This window comes from Phaenicophaeus curvirostris, chromosome 11 (genome assembly GCF_032191515.1).
Source record: "Phaenicophaeus curvirostris isolate KB17595 chromosome 11, BPBGC_Pcur_1.0, whole genome shotgun sequence".
Classification (NCBI taxonomy): Eukaryota; Metazoa; Chordata; class Aves; order Cuculiformes; family Cuculidae; genus Phaenicophaeus; species Phaenicophaeus curvirostris.
Genome location: NC_091402.1, coordinates 2,153,240 through 2,172,177, shown reverse-complemented (window position 1 = coordinate 2,172,177; position 18,938 = coordinate 2,153,240). Strand labels below are relative to the sequence as shown.

Sequence of the window (18,938 nt, the reverse complement as noted above, 5' to 3'; positions counted from 1 at the left end):
ACGAACTCTTATTTGCTCCATTCAAATACGGAGAACATAGGAAACTCTGTGATGTCACCTCACTACACCGGGGTCTCCTCCAGAGGTATCGCACACTTACACTCTACACGGTGTCCGTTCTACACACCTGCCTCTGTCATGCCCGCTGAGCAAAGTTCTAGCACAGAACAGGAGGTCCCAGCCCAGACTCCAGGACAGCCTGAGTATTGCAACACTTTCCCTACTGTGAACAAGTCACCTTTTTCTCTCTCTCTTGGCTTAGGTTGTGTGACTGTGTCACTCCCGAGGTCTGACATTCACAGAATCACAGAAAGGTTTGGGCTGGAAGGGAACTCAAATCCCATCCAGTTCCACCCCCTGCCATGGGCAGGGACACCTCCCACTGGATCAGGGGCTCCAAGCCCCATCCAACCTGGCCTTGAACCCCTCTGGGGATGGGGCAGCCACCCCTGCTCTGGGCAACCTGGGCCAGGGCCTCCCCACCCTCACAGCAAATAATTTCTCCTTAGGATCTCATCTCAATCTCCCCTCTTTCAGCTGAAAACCCCTTCCCCCGATCCTGTCCCTGCACTCCCTGATCAAGAGCCCCTCCACAGCTTTCCTGGAGCCCATTTCAGTACTGGAAGCTGCCCTAAGTCTCCCTCCATTCTCCTCCAGGATGAACATGCCCAACTCTCTGAGTTTGTCCTTGTATGGGAGGTGCTCCAGCCCTCAGATCATTTCCGCGGCCTTCTCTGAACTCGCTCCAACAGCTCCATGTCCTTCCTGTGCTGAGGACTCCAAAACTGAACTCAGGACACCAGGTGGGGTCTCACCAGAGCAGAGGGGCAGAATCCCCTCCCTCATCCTGCTGGCCCCACTGCTTTGGATGCAGCTCAGGACACAGTTTCTGAGCTGCAAGCGCCCATTGCCGGCTCATGTGGAGCTTCTCTCCCTTGCAGCAATTCTCAAGGGAGGCCTGCAGGTTTGCACTGCTCTGCACTCACTGGACAGGGTGTCCTCACGCTCGTGTCAGTGTGGGGATCAGTGTACGAACACCACCCAACCACAGCTGTGCCTGACCTAGCCCTGGGCAGAACTTCACGGCTGCATCTTCCCCTGCATAAGCCTTCACCAGACAGGCTGGGCTGGGATGTCACCACTTCAGGTGTTCCTCAGGAGCCTCGGGGCATGCTCAGGATTGTTTCGTAGCACCGGGACGCCTGCACCCTGCAACAAACAGCCCAGCAGCAAACGCCTATTTAGGCCCACGGTGCCAAGGCCATGGGCCCTATCTCTGACCAGCCCTGACCTGCTGAAGCGCTTCTACACACCCGTGACAGACCCTGCACACGAAGGCCCTGCAAAAGGCACGGATTACATGATCAATTCACCCTTCCCCATTCCTACACCGTAACCCCAGGCGTTTCCTTGTACCTTTGGCGGAAGCATTGTTCGGCGAGGATGATGAGGGTCTCCTCTGTGTGAGGAAAACACCGGGTGCCATCGGCTGCGATCCCTTGTTGGGCTGGGTGACCCCAAAGGTGCTGGCCCCTGCTGTGTACTCGTGATCTGTGAGGCTGCTGGCTTGTGACTCCAGCTTCGGCTCTGGAGAGCTGCCTTCCTGAGCCGGTTTGTTCGCGTTGTTGGGTGACAGCTTCTTTTTGGTATTTTTTTTCTTCTTCCCTTTTTGTTCCTCCTTTAAAATGACAAAGATGAAGCTCAGATTAATCCTCAGAAGACCTTTAGCTACGGCAAGGGCCAGCGGCGTTGCTTAGGGTCCTGATACAAGGAAAACCCACGAGGTTTGCCACGTACAAACTGCTCAGGGGCTGTTCGGATAGCATCTCGCTCACAGCTTGCTCTGCTGCACGCACACACTTGCCTTTCTTGCCTCAACGCTTTGTGCAGAGCCTCCTTGTATCTTAACTCTGCGAACTCAGCGGCGAGTAGGAGCCAGCCAGGACCACAACGACCCTGCCTTGGGAGACCAGTGTGGCTTTGCATGAACAAATCTTTCGATGTTCCACAAAAGCTGGCATCTCCTATCTTCATGTATCTTCACTTTCACAATAGCAGGGAGGATATTAAACACCCCGCTGATTCACAGGCTCTGCTTCCCACCAGGATGCACACTTGACCTGTAACTGCACTTACATACACACAGCATGAGAGCAGTGGGCTGGCACCGCCCTCTTTCCCTGCCTTCAGTCCCCTTCTCGATGCACCCAGCTACCATTCTCAGAGCTCTTCTCAACAGTAAACGTCAAAGAAGCCCAACACCACCAAACCCTGCATTGCCAGCACCTTGCCAGGGTGTCGCACCAACTTTGCTCCAGTACCTTCACACCTCACAGCGTCACACTTGGATCCATACAATCACTAAGGTTGGAAAAGACCTCTAAGCTCATCCAGTCCAACCATCAGCCCAACACCACCATGCCTCCTAAACCAAGTCTGAAAGTGCCACGCCTACCCATTTTTTGAACCCTTCCAGGGATGCAGACTCCCCCACTACCCCAGGCAGCCTCTGCCAGGGCTTCTCCACTCTCAGAAAAGAAATGTTTCCCAATATCCGATCTAAACCTCCCCGGCACAACTTGAGGCACGCTTGTGTGTTAGCTCTTACCGTCTATCTGACCTCTTCACACACCTGACACTTATCAACACCCAAAGCGCAATCTTTGCTAAACTGACCCACGGTTACCCAAGGTCGACCCAGTCTTTGGAAGTCAATCCTTCTGCTTCCCAGCAGCTGATTTCCACAAACATGGCAGTCACACCAGTCAGGCTCTCAAATCTATGCATCAATATGTGGTTCATGCACACTTCTTTCAGGCAGCCTCCTTTAGTCCTATGCTCACTCGCTCACACTCCTCTACACCCACTATGTATCACCTGTGCTGTGGTGGGGTCAGACACGCTGTGGACACTATCAGACTTTCATCTTATTTATTTCCCCTGAGACTTCCAAGCCTTGTGTCACTGGCATGAAAAACCACCAAGAACTGACACTGCATTGCTCTTCGGGCATGACCGCTGCTGGGGAAGAGGCCTTTCATCTCCTGACAGCTACTGCTTCCCAAGCAACCTCACCTGCTGTGACAACTTGGCAGCGGCAGCGGCGAGTCCAGTTTCAATGGAGGCGACTCTAGTGCCCTCTCGCACTGGTCTGTCTTGCCGAGGCACCGAGGGGCCGACTCGTGCTGCAAGGAAAGCAGATGCTGGTGAGATGAGCAGAACGTGCCCGTGTCCTGCGTGGGGAGGGCCAGGGATGCCACAGCCTCCACCCCCGCTTCCCTGGCATGTGTGCAAAGGCAGGAGGTACTGACAGCCCCTGGTCAGCCTGGGGAGAAGCTGCCAATAAAGATCTTTAAGGCCTCTTCCAACCCAAACCATTTGATGTAATGTAGCTCAGCAACTTCACTGTTACCTGAAGCCAAAGCCACCGGAGGTTTCTGCCCGTGCTGCAGCCACGAGCCGCCCCATCATCATTTCCAAATGGACAGCAGTCACCGTGACATCGGCTGCGGGTGGACATGCAGTGCCACAAGCTGATGCAACATGGTCTGCTTGTCACACACACAGAGCAAGCCACGAAGAATCCCATTAGTGGACTACATCGAAAGGGTCTAAGGACCCTCTGGTGAGCTGCAACAAAACCACCCTTCCAGACCATCAGCTTTGGCTGAACCTAGAGGAGACTATTCCCATGCTCTCTTGTTACTTTTTACAGTCAGCATGTGAAAGCCATGGCTGCACAGCTGTCTGGGGTTTCTCTGCTAAGGCGGCCACCAAATGTTTCATTACCAAGAGTGTGAAGGCAAATAAATCCAGGAATTGCTTTTTCCTGTCAACTGATAGATGGAGGAAGGCTAATGCTGTTCGGCATGAGTCCCAGTGCCATAGTATCACTTCCCACCATGCTGGAAAGGATTAATCCTTCACAAGATAAAGAAATCGGTAGTTGTGGTCTTGCAATTTCCACGCTCCTTGAAAACTGTCTGCTTTTTTATGGGCCTGCAGGACTTGGCTTGAGTGTGGGCAGCACAGACCATGTGGACTTACCCGTTGGGCTGTAAGGGGCATCATCTGAACTTTTCCTTTTCTTTGATCGGGATTTGAATACTGGATTATCTTCATCTGATTCAAGAGAAGGGTAAACTACAGTAGGAAACAAAGGCAATAGTTTCAGTGCAGGGAACAGCTCTACCCTGCTTAGAGGCACACTTGCTCTGTACAGGTGTGGTGGCTATGTGCACGTAGTCACTACAGGCATGTGGTGACATACAGACACATAATGAGCAAATCCACACCTTGGCAGAGCAGAATCTTGCTCATGTGTGGCATGTGTCTGGAAGCTACAACTCTATTCAAGGGGCTGCCCTTTCCCAAAGCACCTTCCAGCACTACCAATGCATCCCAGTGCGCCCTAAAGGGCTGGGCAGCCACCTTCTGCAACGTATCACAGCATCTCCACTTCACCTTGGCATCTCTTAATATTGTGCAAGCACACACTCTACTTTTCCAATCGTAACAAATGACTTCTGACGGCCAAGCTTGCCAGGGACACCTATGAGCATAGACGCTATTATAACGCAGCATAAACCTTCACCAACTTCATGCCCTCTTCAGGACTTCATGCTTTCTGCTCCCTATCAGTCTTCACATGATTATTCTTCTTCATTTCCCCACTTCTTATATTAAAAAATGCTCCTGACAATTATTATGGCAGAAATTATACAACTGGTGCAAAACTGTGCCCATTTCTGATCCAAATGCTTGCATTCCCTGCCACTGCTAGATCCCTTTTTGAAGTACAAATCCGACCTCTTGCTCATCTTAGCCAGGTATTTTGTTGCTGTTGTGCAGACAGGGATATTTCTGTCACAAGTACCAATGCCTGAGGCACATTTTTGGGACTGTTTCCTATTTCTTGGCTGACTGCTGCAGTTTCAGTGGGCTTCCATGCTTCTTAAGATCTTCTGATTATGCCTCGAGGGCCTCGAGTACCATCTACCTGGATGACCACACCACCACCGGCTCTGAAGTCAGTCTACCTATCATACTGTTTGCTGCATTTTGCCATGCAGACCTCATATTTGCCCTCCTCCTCACCAAACACCCAGGAGATTTCAATGTGGCAGAAAGTGAGCAAGCGCATCATGAGAAACATGGAAACGTGCATAACTATGTACAGGCAGACGCAGGCATGTGGCTTCGTTTGTACCTACCGTAATCTGAATCTTTAAAACAAGCATCTAAGTGGTCCTGATCTTCATCGTAATCTTCAATGTCAATACTGTTCTTTGTGCTTTTCTTCAGTAATCGCTTGCCAGCGTTTTTGTTGCTGCCCCCGCCTGTTTTTTTAGAGTTCTGTGTGGAGATGGAGTTATTCCTCGTCTGGTTGGTTCCCCACGATGTCTGGAGGCAGGACTCGGACGACTGGAGGTTGGCCATCGACAGCATGCCCTGGATGGCTTCTTGTGTGCTGGGCGAGGCTGGTGGCTGACTGCAGGGAAACAGGGAGAAATACGAGAGCTATCAGCACCTCCAGAAAACCAGGAACCCCTCGAAGAGTTCATGTTTGCTTCCTATCTCAAATCATTCTACTGGGAGGTAAGTTTAGGATGGAAAGTGGCTTTCTTTAACCCTCACGCAACAGGCAGTGGATTAATGAAACTCTTCAGATTAATGAAACTCTTCGTCAAGGGATGCTGCGCGCTGTAAAAACCTGAACAGGTCTAAGGGCTGATTGGGCAGTTTTATAAAAGAAGTTTTAGTAAGCATTACTAAATAGGCAGAGAATGTCTGATCTGAGTCAAGAAATTTCCTGAAATGCAATAAAAAAAAAAAAAAAGGTTAGAGGCAGAAAAGCAATTTGGGAAATCGTAAATATACTTGAGCTATTTTTCTTTTTGTAGTGTCCACTTACTCCTGCTGCTAGGGAAAAGGTACTGGTGTTTAATTCTAGTCTGGCATAATGCCATCAATCTATTATTCTGTTAATTCATTTCTTGACCAGTGTCAGAAATGCCTTGATTAGGTCCATACCCCCTTCTTGCACTTCGATCAGTGAAATGCATAAATTCTGCAAGATTCTTCCTGAGCAGGGGAAGGGGAGAGGCAGGTGCTGATCTCCTTTTTCCTGCGATGCAGAGATAGCACGCGAGTGAATGGCTCAAAGCTGCACCAGGTTCGATGACTCAGATGTGAAAACAGGCAATATTTCTTTACTGAGAGGGAGGTCAAACACAGGGCCAGTTCCCACAGATCCCACTGGGAACTGTCACCACCCCAGGATAAACACCTAAAGGATGGGGGGCAGAAGGACGGGGTCAGACTGTTCAGTGCTGCCCACAGAATCACAGAATCACAGAATAACCAGGTTGGAAGAGACCCACCGGATCACCGAGTCCAACCGTTCCTACCAAACACTAAACCATATCCCTCAGCACCTCGTCCACCCGTGCCTTAAACGCCTCCAGGGAAGGTGAATCAACCACCTCCCTGGGCAGCCTGTTCCAGTGCCCAATGACCCTTTCTGTAAAGAATTTTTTCCTAACGTCTAGCCTAAACCTCCCCTGGCGGAGCTTGAAGCCATTCCCTCTTGTCCTGTCCCCTGTCACTTGGGAGAAGAGGCCAGCACCCTCCTCTCTACAACGTCCTTTCAGGTAGTTGTAGAGAGCAATGAGGTCTCCCCTCAGCCTCCTCTTCTCCAGGCTAAACACCCCCAGCTCTCTCAGCCACTCCTCATAAGGCCTGTTCTCCAGCCCTTTCACCTTTGTTGCTCTTCTCTGGACTCTCTCCAGAGCCTCAACATCCTTCTTGTGGTGAGGGGCCCAGAACTGAACACAGTATTCGAGGAGCGGTCTCACCAGTGCCGAGTACAGAGGGAGGATAACCTCCCTGGACCTGCTGGTCACGCCGTTTCTGATCCAAGCCAAGATGCCATTGGCCTTCTTGGCCACCTGGGCACACTGCTGGCTCATATTCAGTCGCTGTCAACCAACACCCCCAGGTCCCTCTCCTCCAGGCAGCTTTCTAGACAGACTTCTCCCAGTCTGTAGCACTGCATAGGGTTGTTGTGCCCCAAGTGCAGGACCCGGCATTTGGCCTTGTTAAACCTCATGCCGTTGGACTCTGCCCAGCGGTCCAGCCTGTTCAGATCCCTTTGCAGAGCCTCCCGACCCTCCAGCAGATCGACACTTCCACCCAGCTTAGTGTCGTCCGCAAACTTGCTCAGGGTGCACTCGATGCCTTCATCCAGATCATTGATGAAGACATTGAACAGGGCTGGACCCAGCACTGAGCCCTGGGGAACCCCACTTGTCACCGGCCTCCAGCTGGATTTCACACCATTTACCACCACTCTCTGGGCCCGGCCATCCAACCAGTTTTCCACCCAGGAGAGTGTGTGCCTGTCCAGCCCAGAGGCTGACAGTTTCTCAAGCAGAACGCTGTGAGAAACTGTGTCAAAGGCTTTGCTGAAGTCCAGGAAGACCACATCCACAGCCTTTCCCTCATCCAGTAGCCGGGTCACTTTGTCATAGAAGGCGATCAGGTTAGTCTGGCAAGACCTGCCTTTTGTGAACCCATGTTGACTGGGCCTGATCACCCGGTTCTCTTGCATGTGCTTCATGATAGCACTCAAGATCACCTGTTCCATGACTTTCCCTGGCACTGAGGTCAGACTGACAGGCCTGTAGTTTCCTGGGTCCTCCCTGTGGCCCTTTTTGTAGATGTCCAGCAGCAGGACAAGGGGCAACGGGCACAAACAGGAGCACGGGAAGTTCCACCTGGACGTGAAGAAAATCTTCGTTCTTGCAAGAGCGATGGAGCACTGGAACAGGCTGCCCAGGGAGGTGTGGAGTCTCCTTCTCCAGAGAGATCTCAACCTGCCTGGACACTCTCCTGTGCAGCTGCTGGAGGTGACCCTGCTATAGCAGAGGGTTGGACTGGATGAACTCCAGAGGGCCCTTCTGTGATTCTGTGCTCCTCTAGAAGAGGAACTGGGGTAGGGCACAAGCAACTCAAGAGATCTCTGCAGTCACTGGAAAGGTTTCTGGGATGGACTGATTATGGGAGATGTTGGAGATACACGGACTGCATGGGCGGACTACGGGGTGGGTGGAAAGCTGGCTTTCATCAAACCTGCTTTTTGGAATTTTATTGCTGGCAGTCAACAGGCACGACACATCTACTACAGAATGGAACACATTCCTAAAGAGTAGCTGATGTAAAATGATCTGCGAATTTTGCCTGCTTCCCACCCTAGCAGGATGGGAAAGTTCCCCGCAATAGAAAAGAACATAAAAGAACGATAGTCTCATCACAGAACACCAGCCATTAACTCTGCAACAGGCAGAACATATCATCAAATATTCCCAGAACTTCAGAGTTTGGGTAAATAGTGAAATGCAAAAAAACTTGCTGTAGCAATGATTATTTTTTACAGTTATAAAACTGGAAGCCACCAATGCACAGGATCACCCAAGTAAATTTGCAGTACCACATTGATTTCTCTTATTTGTTCTTATATATCTTGTTGAGATATCAGATCTTATGTTACATGATATAAGTTCTTAATTGATCTCATATAGAAGTTATATATTGATCTATATGAGATCTATATTGATCTTATATGAGATTGGAGTAAAGGGGGACAATCCACTCCCTTTCCCTGCTGGCCACGCTGCTTTTGCTGCAGCCCAGGACATGGTTGCCTTTCTGCGTGGGGAGTGCATATTTCTGGCTCAAGTCGAGCTTCTCATCACTCAGCTCCCCAGGTCCTTCTCTGTAGGCTGCTCTCAATCACTGGCAGAGGCTGCCCAGGGCAGCGGTGGAGTCCCCAGCCCGGGAGTGGTTCAAAACATGAAGACGTGGCAATTTGGGAGATGGTTAAGTAAGCAGGGTGCTGGTGTGTTGATGGTTGGAGTGGACGAGCTTAGAGGTCTTTTCCAACCTTAACGATTCAATGGTTCTTTTCTATGATTAATTTAATCCACATTAAATCATTACAGGACTCTGGATAGAGTTATGTACAAGACATAATGAGAGTTTCTGTGCACTAATTGCGCTTATAAATAATCCTGAAAATTATTTAAGACTGGTGCTGACAGTGAGCAACTCAGCAAACAGAAGAACATCGAAAAACTTATTTAGGAAAGAGATATTTTAATCCCTTCATTACCATGCCAGGTGCCTCAGCCTTCTCCCCGTCCAAGGAATATTTTGCACCATCTATAAGAAATTAACAGATTTGCTCTCCATTTTTTCCCCCAACTATTTCTGCAAACACCAGGCTCTCAAAGCATTGCAAACAGACCATCAAGCACTGACCACGAAATGGGCAAAGCAGAGAGGAAGCGCCTTAAGCAACGCAAGCTTCAACAAACAAATTGTGGAATCTGATCAAAACCAGCACCACTGAGAGTCAAACCATAACCTGACTGTGGGTGAAACGGCTCCAAGAGGCAGAGCTGCCCACGGGCAAAGGGCTTCTCGCTAGGGCATGTGCTTGAGTATATTTCCATGAGATGTATTCCAGCTTTCTAAACCCAATAGGAAGAGTCAGGAGGCAGGTTTTGAGCTCTGGAAGGCCTTGCTGTAGCCTCAGCAATGAATTAAAAAAATATCATGTATGGAAATAAACTATCTATGAGTTACAGCTATGACTTAAAATGAGAAGGAGAGGAGAGGGAGAGGGAGAGGGAGAGGGAGAGGGAGAGGGAGAGGGAGAGGGAGAGGGAGAGGGAGAGGGAGAGGGAGAGGGAGAGGGAGAGGGAGAGGGAGAGGGGGCAGACCAGTAACTACTCCTCATCTGCAAGCAGGCTGAACAAACAGGATGCTGCAGTGTAGAATCACAGAATCATAGAATCACTAGGTTGGAAGAGACCCACCGGATCATCGAGTTCAACCATTCCTATCAAACACTAAACCATGTCCCTCAGCACCTCATCCACCTGTCCCTTAAACCCCTCCAGGGAAGGGGACTCAACCATCTCCCTGGGCAGCCTCTGCCAGTGCCCAGTGACCCTTTACGTGAAAAATTTTTTCCTAATGTCCAGCCTAAACCTCCCCTGTCGGAGCTTGAGGCCATTCCCCCTTGTCCTGTCCCCTGTCACTTGGGAGAAGAGGCCAGCACCCTCCTCTCCACAACCCCCTTTCAGGTAGTTGTAGAGAGCAATGAGGTCTCCCCTCAGCCTTCTCTTCTCCAGGAAAAACAACCTCAGCTCTCTCAGCTGCTCCTCATAAGACTTGCTCTCCAGCCTTTGTGTAATAACATCTTCCTCAAAGCAGAAGATTCAGTGACCTTCTCTCTTTGGTGACAAGTAATAGCACCTGAGGGAATGTCAGGAAGATGTGCCAAGGGAGGGTTAGGTTGGACATTAGAATAAGGTTCTTCCCCCAGAGGGTGGTGGAGCCCTGGAACAGCTCTCAGGGAAGCAGTCATGGCCCCAAGCTTGACAATATTCCAGAAGCCTTTGTCCAACACCCTCAGCTCCACCGTGTTAATACCGGAGTTGTCTTGGACTCAATGGTCCTTGTGGGTCCCTTCTAACCCAAGACATTCCATTGTTCTATGTTTCATCTCACTGTCCCGACCAGCGCTTCAGGCTGGTTGGCCATGGGGGAAATTTTACTTGGGATGAGACTTAACAGTGCATTTTCCTTTCTTTTCTGAAACTTCCTTCCAATACTCATGTGCAAACACGCTGCCAGTTGCAGGTCTTGGGAGCAGCAGCAGAAAGGCCGTGGCTGGCGATGACGACACAGAGTGGCTCACGGCAAGGCTGCAAACTCAGGCCTCTCAGTATGGTGCAAGCTCGGCCCACAGGGCTCTGCACCAGCTCAGCATGCATGCAGGGTGGGAGCTGGGCTTGGCACACCTTGGACTCGTCCTCCCCAGCCCTGTGGATTGTTCAAGTGGCCACAGAGCCACTTCGGCCATGCCCTGTTGGCCATCTGAGTGGTGCTTAAGCCTGTGGACTGTGCAGTGGCTGCTGAGGTTCCATCATGCGGTGTTGGGGTTTGCAGAGAAGCTGGCAGGTTGCAGTGAAGACCAGTTTCAGCTCCTGCACTGTGCGTGGCTGATAATGAAACACAGGCAGCAAAGTTGTTGCAGTAAACTAGTCTCTCAATCAGATGTCCTTGTCTTTTTACAAGAGTAAAAGGAAACAATAAAATCCTGAAAAGGAGGCTGTGCAAAGCGCAGACCTCATTGTTTTCTTGCTGGGTCAGGAAAAAGTATTGATGATGCACGTCTCTGCTTTTATGATTTAATCACAGAACCACAGAATCATGGAATGGTTTGTGTTCGAAGGGACCTTAAAGCCCACCCAGTTCCACCCCTGCCATGGGCAGGGACACCTCCCACTGGATCAGGGGCTCCAAGCCCCATCCAACCTGGCCTGGAACCCCTCCAGGGATGGGGCAGCCACCACTGCTCTGGGCAACCTGGGCCAGGGCCTCACCACCCTCACAGCAAAACATTTCTTCCTAAGATCTCATCTCAATCTCCCCTCTTTCAGCTGGACGCTGTTCCCCCTTGTCCTCTCCCTGCCCTCCCTGATCCAGAGCCCCTCTCCAGCTTTCCTGTAGGCATTTTGTCTACCCTTTATCTGCCTTTCAAGGACAGAAAGATGGAAATCGTTCCTGAGGGTCAGACATGACCACACTGGCATTACTTTGTGACACAGTATGTTTGTGTATCATGTTTCTTCCATTCTTTGAAAAAAAGCATGTTATGGCCATTTAAAAAGCCCAGCCTAATTATGAAATGAAACATCGTAATTGCATTTATCAGGAGCTTTTTTCAATCAAGCTGCAACACACACTGCCAAAGTTTAATTGTTTATACAAGAGCCAAAATTGATACGACACATTCCCTCTGAACCACCACACACAGTGCAGTAATTCATGCGGAGTTCAGTTACGCGACTGTGTTTGCAACTTTGATTTCAGAAACCACAAAGGCTACAAACACACTGGGTCTGGAGCTCAAGCTGAAGGGAGAGAAAATGAAAGGCCTCAGTCCTACACCATCACTGAATGGCTTTTAACCCACTGGAGACAGAAAAAAACACCTTCCAGGCAACAAAGAGAATCTCTGAGGACCGTTTCTTTACTCTGTTCTTCGTGCTTACTCTTGCATTCCTGCACATTGCAAGCAGGCAGCAAACCACGTTAGACACGGCATGGCAGCAGTGTGAACATGGCCAGGGCAGATTTCTTCTAAATCTAACAGTGATTGACAAATTTTCTGATTTTATATCAAATTTCAAGCAGGGAATTCATATTACACTAGCAACATTATTCCCAGAGTCAGCTACACCAAACTACCTGCTGACATAGAATCACAGAACCATGGAATGAAACATTTCTCCCTAAGATCTCATCTCAATCTCCCCTATTTCAGCTGAAACCCATTTCCCCTTGTCCTATCCCTGCACTCCCTGATCAAGGCCCCTCCCCAGCTTTCCTGGAGCCCCTTTCAGCACTGGAAGCTGCTTTAAGGTCTCCCCACAGCCTTCTCTTCTCCAGGCTGAACAAGACTCTCTCAGCCTGTCCTCGGATGGGAGCTGCTCCAGCCCTCAGATCATCTCAGTGACCTCCTCTGTCCTTACTCCAACAGCTCCATGTCCTTCCTGTGCTGAGGACTCCAGAACTGGACACAGGGCTCCAGGTGGGGTCTCACCAGAGTGGAGCAGAGGGGCAGAATCCCCTCCCTTGCCCTGCTGCTCTGGATGTGGCCCACGATTCTGTTGGCTTTCTGGGCTAACTACCTGCCAAAATGTAAGTGTAAATTTGACATAAACACTAGTTCCATTATGCACCAAAATAGAAAATGGAAAAGGAACTGACAGGAACAGCCAATGTAATTATTTCTTCTGAAGAGCAGACACCAGGCTGGGCCAAATCTCAAGAGATAAAGAAAGTCGAGAACCACTTGAGCTCAGACAACAACAATTATATTTCCTGGGAGCTGCAGACACATTGGTTCCTCTTCCCATCCCTTCCGCAATCACAGGAGGTGGCTGGCTGTTTTCATCAACCTCTCCATGTCTGAGGGACAGCAGTCATGGAGGAAAATTGAAGAAGGTTGAACCAAAAGGTGTTTCTGCTTCAGTAACGCTGCCTGCTTTAGATGTCTCTGTAGCTCTGTCACTGCGCTACAACCTTAATACTTCCATTTTCTCTCTCCACATCAAAAAAAACTTTTCCCCCCCTTTTTTTAAAAAATCAATGATAAAATTTGCTTTTATGGTTTCCCTTGGTAATTTATTCCATATGTTCCCCTTTGACCACGAGGCTTATCTTGTGGAATTCTCAGTTATGGCTTTTAACTTCCAGTCTTTCCTAGGTTTTGATACTATCTTCCCCTCTGAGGCCATGTTTTCACTTCCCTTTAACTTTCAAAACTGCAAGCTGCACACCCCACACCCAGCGGGGGCACAGCATGGGTGAGGACGACAGCACCAGCCTCTCCATCCAGCCTGTTCCCAACTATCAGATCACTCTTACAGCTCCTTCTACTTCCTCCACATGTTCTGTGGCTTTGTATAACCGCGGCAGACCTAGAGAAACTAGGGAGAAGAAAAGATGCCATCGGGGCATCCCAGCAGCACTGAAGGTGGTATAGAATCATGGAATGGTTGGGACCGGGAGGGACCTCAAAGCCCATCCAGTTCCACCCCCTGCCATGGGCAGGGACACCTCCCACTGTATCAGGTTGCTCAGAGCCCCATCCAGCCTGGCCTTGAACCCCTCCAGGGATGGGGCAGCCACCACTTCAGTTGGGACTGCAGCAGCAAAGATCCACTTAATCAGCAGATGACCAGGGAGCACAGGACATAAGATGGAGAAGTTCATGCCTGCAGTGTAATTTTGCATGTGGAAGCCATAAACTCAGCTGAGTTCCCCAAACCCCCTTCCTGGGAACTTTTTCCTAAGTTTCGCATTAAGCAAATTATTTCCATATGAGAAAAGTCCCAGCTCTTTCAGCTTTTTCTGAAATGACAAGGATACTTCAATTACCTAATCCTCTATCAGTAGTTCAGGATCAGACTCAGCCTGTGAGGAGCAGAGGCAGTCAACCCATCCATTTGTTTTGAGATGGGCCCTAAAGAAACCTTCCAGACAGTTCTACACTGCAGCACTTGAGTCTAGGAACCATATTTACCAAGTCTGAATTTCTTTTAACTGCTCATGGTTTGGATTACTAACCGATCTAGTGCTGTGCCTCATTAACCATACTCCAGATCATCTTCACTGTCAACTTCACTGTTCGCCTACCATGATCCCACGTGAAACATAACCAAGACCAGACAAGCACTTGCATTTTAGGTATAGAGGTACCCAGGAAAACGTTTAGTTTTTCCCAAACCATGTGTTTCAGTGGGGAGAAGAACAATGACCAGGGGTGCGAAAGAGGGTAGATATTTTCTTCTTTCAAACATTCAATATTCGGCAACCCATGTGGCACCTTACAGTGGCTTGTGGAAGGAACGCTGGTAATTTAGATTATCTTATTAGAAACAGAGAATCATTAAGGTTGGAAAAGACCTCAAAAACAACCAGTCCAACCACAAATCCCACTATGCCTACTAAACCATGTCCTGAAGTGCCACATCTACTCAATTTTTTAACCCCATTCAGGGATGGAGACTCCACCACTGCCCTGGGCAGCCTCTGCCAGAGCTTCACCACTCTGTCAGGAAAGTAATGTTTCCTCATATCCGATCTAAACCTCTACTAGTGCAACCTGAGGTCATTTCCTCTCATCCTATCACTTGTTACTTGGCAGATGAGACCAGCACCCACCTCACCACAACCTCCTTTCTGGGAGCTGCAGAGAGTGATGAGGCCTCCCCTCAGCCTCCTCTTCTCCAGATCAAACAACTCCAGGTCCTTCAGCTGCTCCTCATAAGATTTGACTATTCAATTATTGCTACATTAAACAGCATTCTGCATGCTCTCAAGCTGCATTCATTGAGCTCTCTCTTCCTTTTGAATGATTTATGTATTATGGTATATTGCTAAAATGGACGTTCAGCATTTACAAACATGAAATGCCTCTGTCTGTTTATATAACAAAACCTTTCCCACACACCTCTCCCTCCAGCACACAAGGAACGATTTGCTTACCAGAGAAAGAGCAGTTACTGAACTGCTAAATCCATTCTCTCTCTCACTCACACACACAACCACAAAAGAATAACTTTTGTTTATGGGTAAGAGGACAAACCATCCCTCGGTGCATACCTGTTGGTGTTATACTCTAAACCCCCAACTTCCTTGCTTGCCTGCAAAAGATCAAGAATTCCTGCTGAACTTCCGCTCTCTTTCTTTACTTTGGAATTGCGCCCTGGCTTTGCCTCTGTGTCAATGTGAAGCAAATCTTCATCTGACGAGTCATCACTCTGCAAAAAGAAGGAAATGGCTCAAAACCCCCAGAATCTCACTAAGTCGACAAGAACATCACCAGAATTTCAGCTGCTCCTTCAAGAACACAGGGCTAGCATTCATAATTTGCTTTCACGTAAGAAAAACAGCAACAAAACCAGGTACACAGTAAAAATCTGTCCTTGCAACCTGTCAGCATGGTAGGTTTTTCTTTCCCCTACCAATCCTGGGAGAGTCAGCTTTGAGATCTGACCCTGCACATGGGATCAAACCAGTGTTGTCTCCAGGTGCTGTGTTGCCTTCTCAGCCCTGGCTCCTGTTCTTGGGTCACGACCCACGCGGCAAAAGAAGCAAACGTGTGGCCAGATCTCTGTCTGCCAAGATACACGTCAGGGCACGGGTCTATGTCCAGCAGGACCATTAACAGGGCCAATTCAGATACAGGGACAGATCCACTTCTGCCATCCCTATTCCAAGAGAACAGCTTGATCTGACAGAGGAATGGGATAGACACGTACAAACAGCAGCATGAGACCACTGACAGCAGCTACCTGCATTCACCCATCTTTCTGGGGCCGGGATTTCTCTGCACTGCTTTCTAGAATATAACAGAACTACTTCTTTCCCCATCGCTGCCCTGCTTTCAGGTCTCTAAAAGTCCGGTATTGCTCACACTGCCAATCCCCGTTCTCTCCAGGCACCAGCCTCTCTCTTCAGGCTTCTGCAGAGGGATTACCAACATTACCCTGTTCTCTGTGCACCAGACACCAGGCATCGTTTACTGACTGAAGCAGGGAGGTCTCCACTTGCTCTTCAACATCCCTGATCCAAACCAAGATGGAAAAGACTCTAGTTCTTAAGGCCACACACTTCGGTAACCCACACTTCTCTGTTAACATGCTGGTTTGCTTTTCCTGATCGGTTCAGATATGAATTTCTATGAACCACAGTCAGGTAAAACATTTAATTTTAATGTAATTTAGTATCATTTCCTTTCCAACACTGACCTCCAGTGCTAACACAGAGCAAACTTAAGCCTGTGCTGTCTGGCTTCCTGAAGGTAAAGTATAGGCACTTTGACACTGACTCAAGTCAGGGACACACGAAAGCATCATGATGAGTCAAGGGCATTCTGGATGTAAGCCTGTAACAGGCAGAGGGAAACTCTAAGTTACAGCAAAAAAAATCTTTCACTGGCAACAACAGGTATTAAACGGCTTCTAGCAATGTGAAATGCCAAACGACATGAGTTCAGTTGTGTGAGCTTGACTCTGAGTTTTATCTGTCAAAAGTGAACATGGAAATTTAACGGCCAGTGTTTAAAGCACATGGAAAGGGCGGGGACAGACACATGTTGGGGGCACAGCTTGGACAGACCCTGTGTCTGTCAGCAATGTAGGATCAAGCCTGGTACGACAGAAAACTCCTTCTAATCCTTCTCACTCCTTTTTACGGTTCGCTCCAGGTCTGGTGGTTCTGTGCAACTGCCTCGGTTCCCACACACGCTTCCCACCAGGCCCAACCATGTACAAGGAGCCCAAGCCACAGCTCCAGATTATGCTTAGTCCTTGCACTGTCTGAATGCTCCGTGTTCTGGGCAGGCTGTGATGGTGGAATAATGGAGAGGATGTGACGGCATCCTGGCAGAACGCTTTGCTGTTGCTGTTAAGAGGCACACAAAGGGCGCTTGCTTGTGACAGATACAATAATGACCATACCTTGTACGATACCGACTCCACCTTTGGCTTCTTAACAGGAGTGTGCTGCAGAGTGTCTTTTTTATCTGATAAAACTGCATTAAAAAAAAAGAAAAACAACATCATTGTTCTTTGCCCTTCAAAAGAAAGCCCTCCTAAGTTGTAACTTCTACAGCAGTTCAACACCATTAATATTGGACTGGCAGTTGAGATGAGGTTTCTTTATCATAGAAACATGGAATGGTTTGGGTTGGAAAAGACCTCAAAGCCCATCTGGTCCCACTGGTCACTCAATGCCCCATCCGACCTGGCCTTGAACTCCTCCAGGGATGGGGCAGCCACCACTGCTCTGGGCAACCTAGGCCAGGGCCTCCCCACCCTCACAGCAAAACATTTCTCCCTAAGATCTCATCTCAGTCTCATCTCTTGCAGCGCAGTATGATTCCCCCTCATCCTGTCCCTGCGCTTCCTAATAAAGAGCCCCCTTACAGCTTTTTTGTAGGCATATATCATATACCACATATATTTTAAAGACTAATTTGGGACAATCAACAGGTAAGACTTTGTTTTGCAGATACAAACAAAATGGGAAATATCCTTACAAGGCAGTTCTCTTTTTGTAGTGTTCTTCTTCCTTCTGATTGGAAACTCATCAATTTTTAGTTCACCATCATCTGACACATATTCATATTCATCTCGTACAGGTTTTGCTTTATCTTCTTTAAAATTCTGCAGTGACCCAAACACACTTGTATTCACCTGGGTTTTGACTCCCTTTGAACTGAAAAGAAAGAATTACAGATCAGTAACAATACTCTGATAGGAAAACACCTTGTGAATCGACAGAAAGGAAGGCAATGAATATCTTCATGTAGAAAGCTCAGTCAACTTGAATACTTCCAGCAAATCATGGAATTGTTGAGGTTGAAAAAGACCTCTCAGCTCATCCAGTCCAAGTGTCAGCCCAACCCCACCGTGCCTGCTAAACCCTGTCTCCAAGTGCCACCACCACATGTCATTTGAACATCTCCATGTATGGAAACTCCACCACTGCCCTGGGCAGCCCGTGTCAATGCTTCATCACTCTTCCAGTAAAGAGATGCCACAGAAATTCAAATAATTTTACAAACACATTTCCGTACATACGGTTTATATCTCAAAATCTGATGCTGAGTTAGAGTGGCCTCGGTCATCTCCAAATGAGCACTATGCCATTTAAAACTAACTCAAGGTATATCGTGACAAGCACCATGCACACCAGCAGGGAATTCTGGTCTGCAGAGATCATCTAACAGTGTCTTAAAAACCTCGCCTGAGTCAGATCTGCACACCACCCACTTAATACAATTTGACAAGTAAGAACCTGCAGTACCAGAACATGAGACACTGCCTAGATACTGAAATCACTGCTCTGAAGCAAAGCACCAGCCTCAAAGGCAGGTCGTTGCCCTTACAGCCAACTATGCTGAGTTCTGGCAAAATCAAATTCTAGAGCAAAGAACTCTTTGCGTAAGGTATTTTCTACATGGACCAAAAAGGCAAATTTTCATCTTCTTGTCTAAAAAACATAAATAATGACAAGACATTTTAATCTGGTTTTTTTTAATGTTGATGTGTATTATTTTTCTTCCTTACCCAAGCAACTTCTTATTGGAGAATGAGAATGTAAATTTGTTATCCTTATTTCCTGATAAAGGGGTCTTTTCCGATTTATGCTCCTCTTCCATTTTGAGAAGGGAATCAGGTTTGCTGTTCTGAAAGGCAAAAGACCCGAAATCAAGTAATACAATTAGCTGAATGAGTTGTTGCTATTTCAGATTCCCAGGTAACATCCGAGAATCCATCGATCCATAT

The 18,938-nt window shown here is 48.4% G+C and overlaps 1 protein-coding gene across 4 annotated transcripts in view; it reads right to left on the bottom strand.

The window, feature by feature from the left end:
* PHF2 (PHD finger protein 2) overlaps positions 1 to 18,938 on the bottom strand; it is a 91,735-nt gene that overhangs the window by 2,785 nt on the left and 70,012 nt on the right. The window contains exons 14-21 of one of the 4 annotated variants that reach the window (XM_069865661.1): positions 18,720 to 18,838; positions 17,687 to 17,865; positions 17,106 to 17,179; positions 15,247 to 15,404; positions 5,214 to 5,491; positions 4,048 to 4,143; positions 3,076 to 3,185; positions 1,417 to 1,678 (exon numbers count right to left, since the gene is read on the bottom strand). In XM_069865661.1, coding sequence (XP_069721762.1) covers positions 1,417 to 1,678; positions 3,076 to 3,185; positions 4,048 to 4,143; positions 5,214 to 5,491; positions 15,247 to 15,404; positions 17,106 to 17,179; positions 17,687 to 17,865; positions 18,720 to 18,838 — 1,276 coding nt within the window. The remainder of the gene's footprint in view (positions 1 to 1,416; positions 1,679 to 3,075; positions 3,186 to 4,047; positions 4,144 to 5,213; positions 5,492 to 15,246; positions 15,405 to 17,105; positions 17,180 to 17,686; positions 17,866 to 18,719; positions 18,839 to 18,938) is intronic. The other 3 variants (XM_069865664.1, XM_069865662.1, XM_069865665.1) reach the window with 3 other exon arrangements.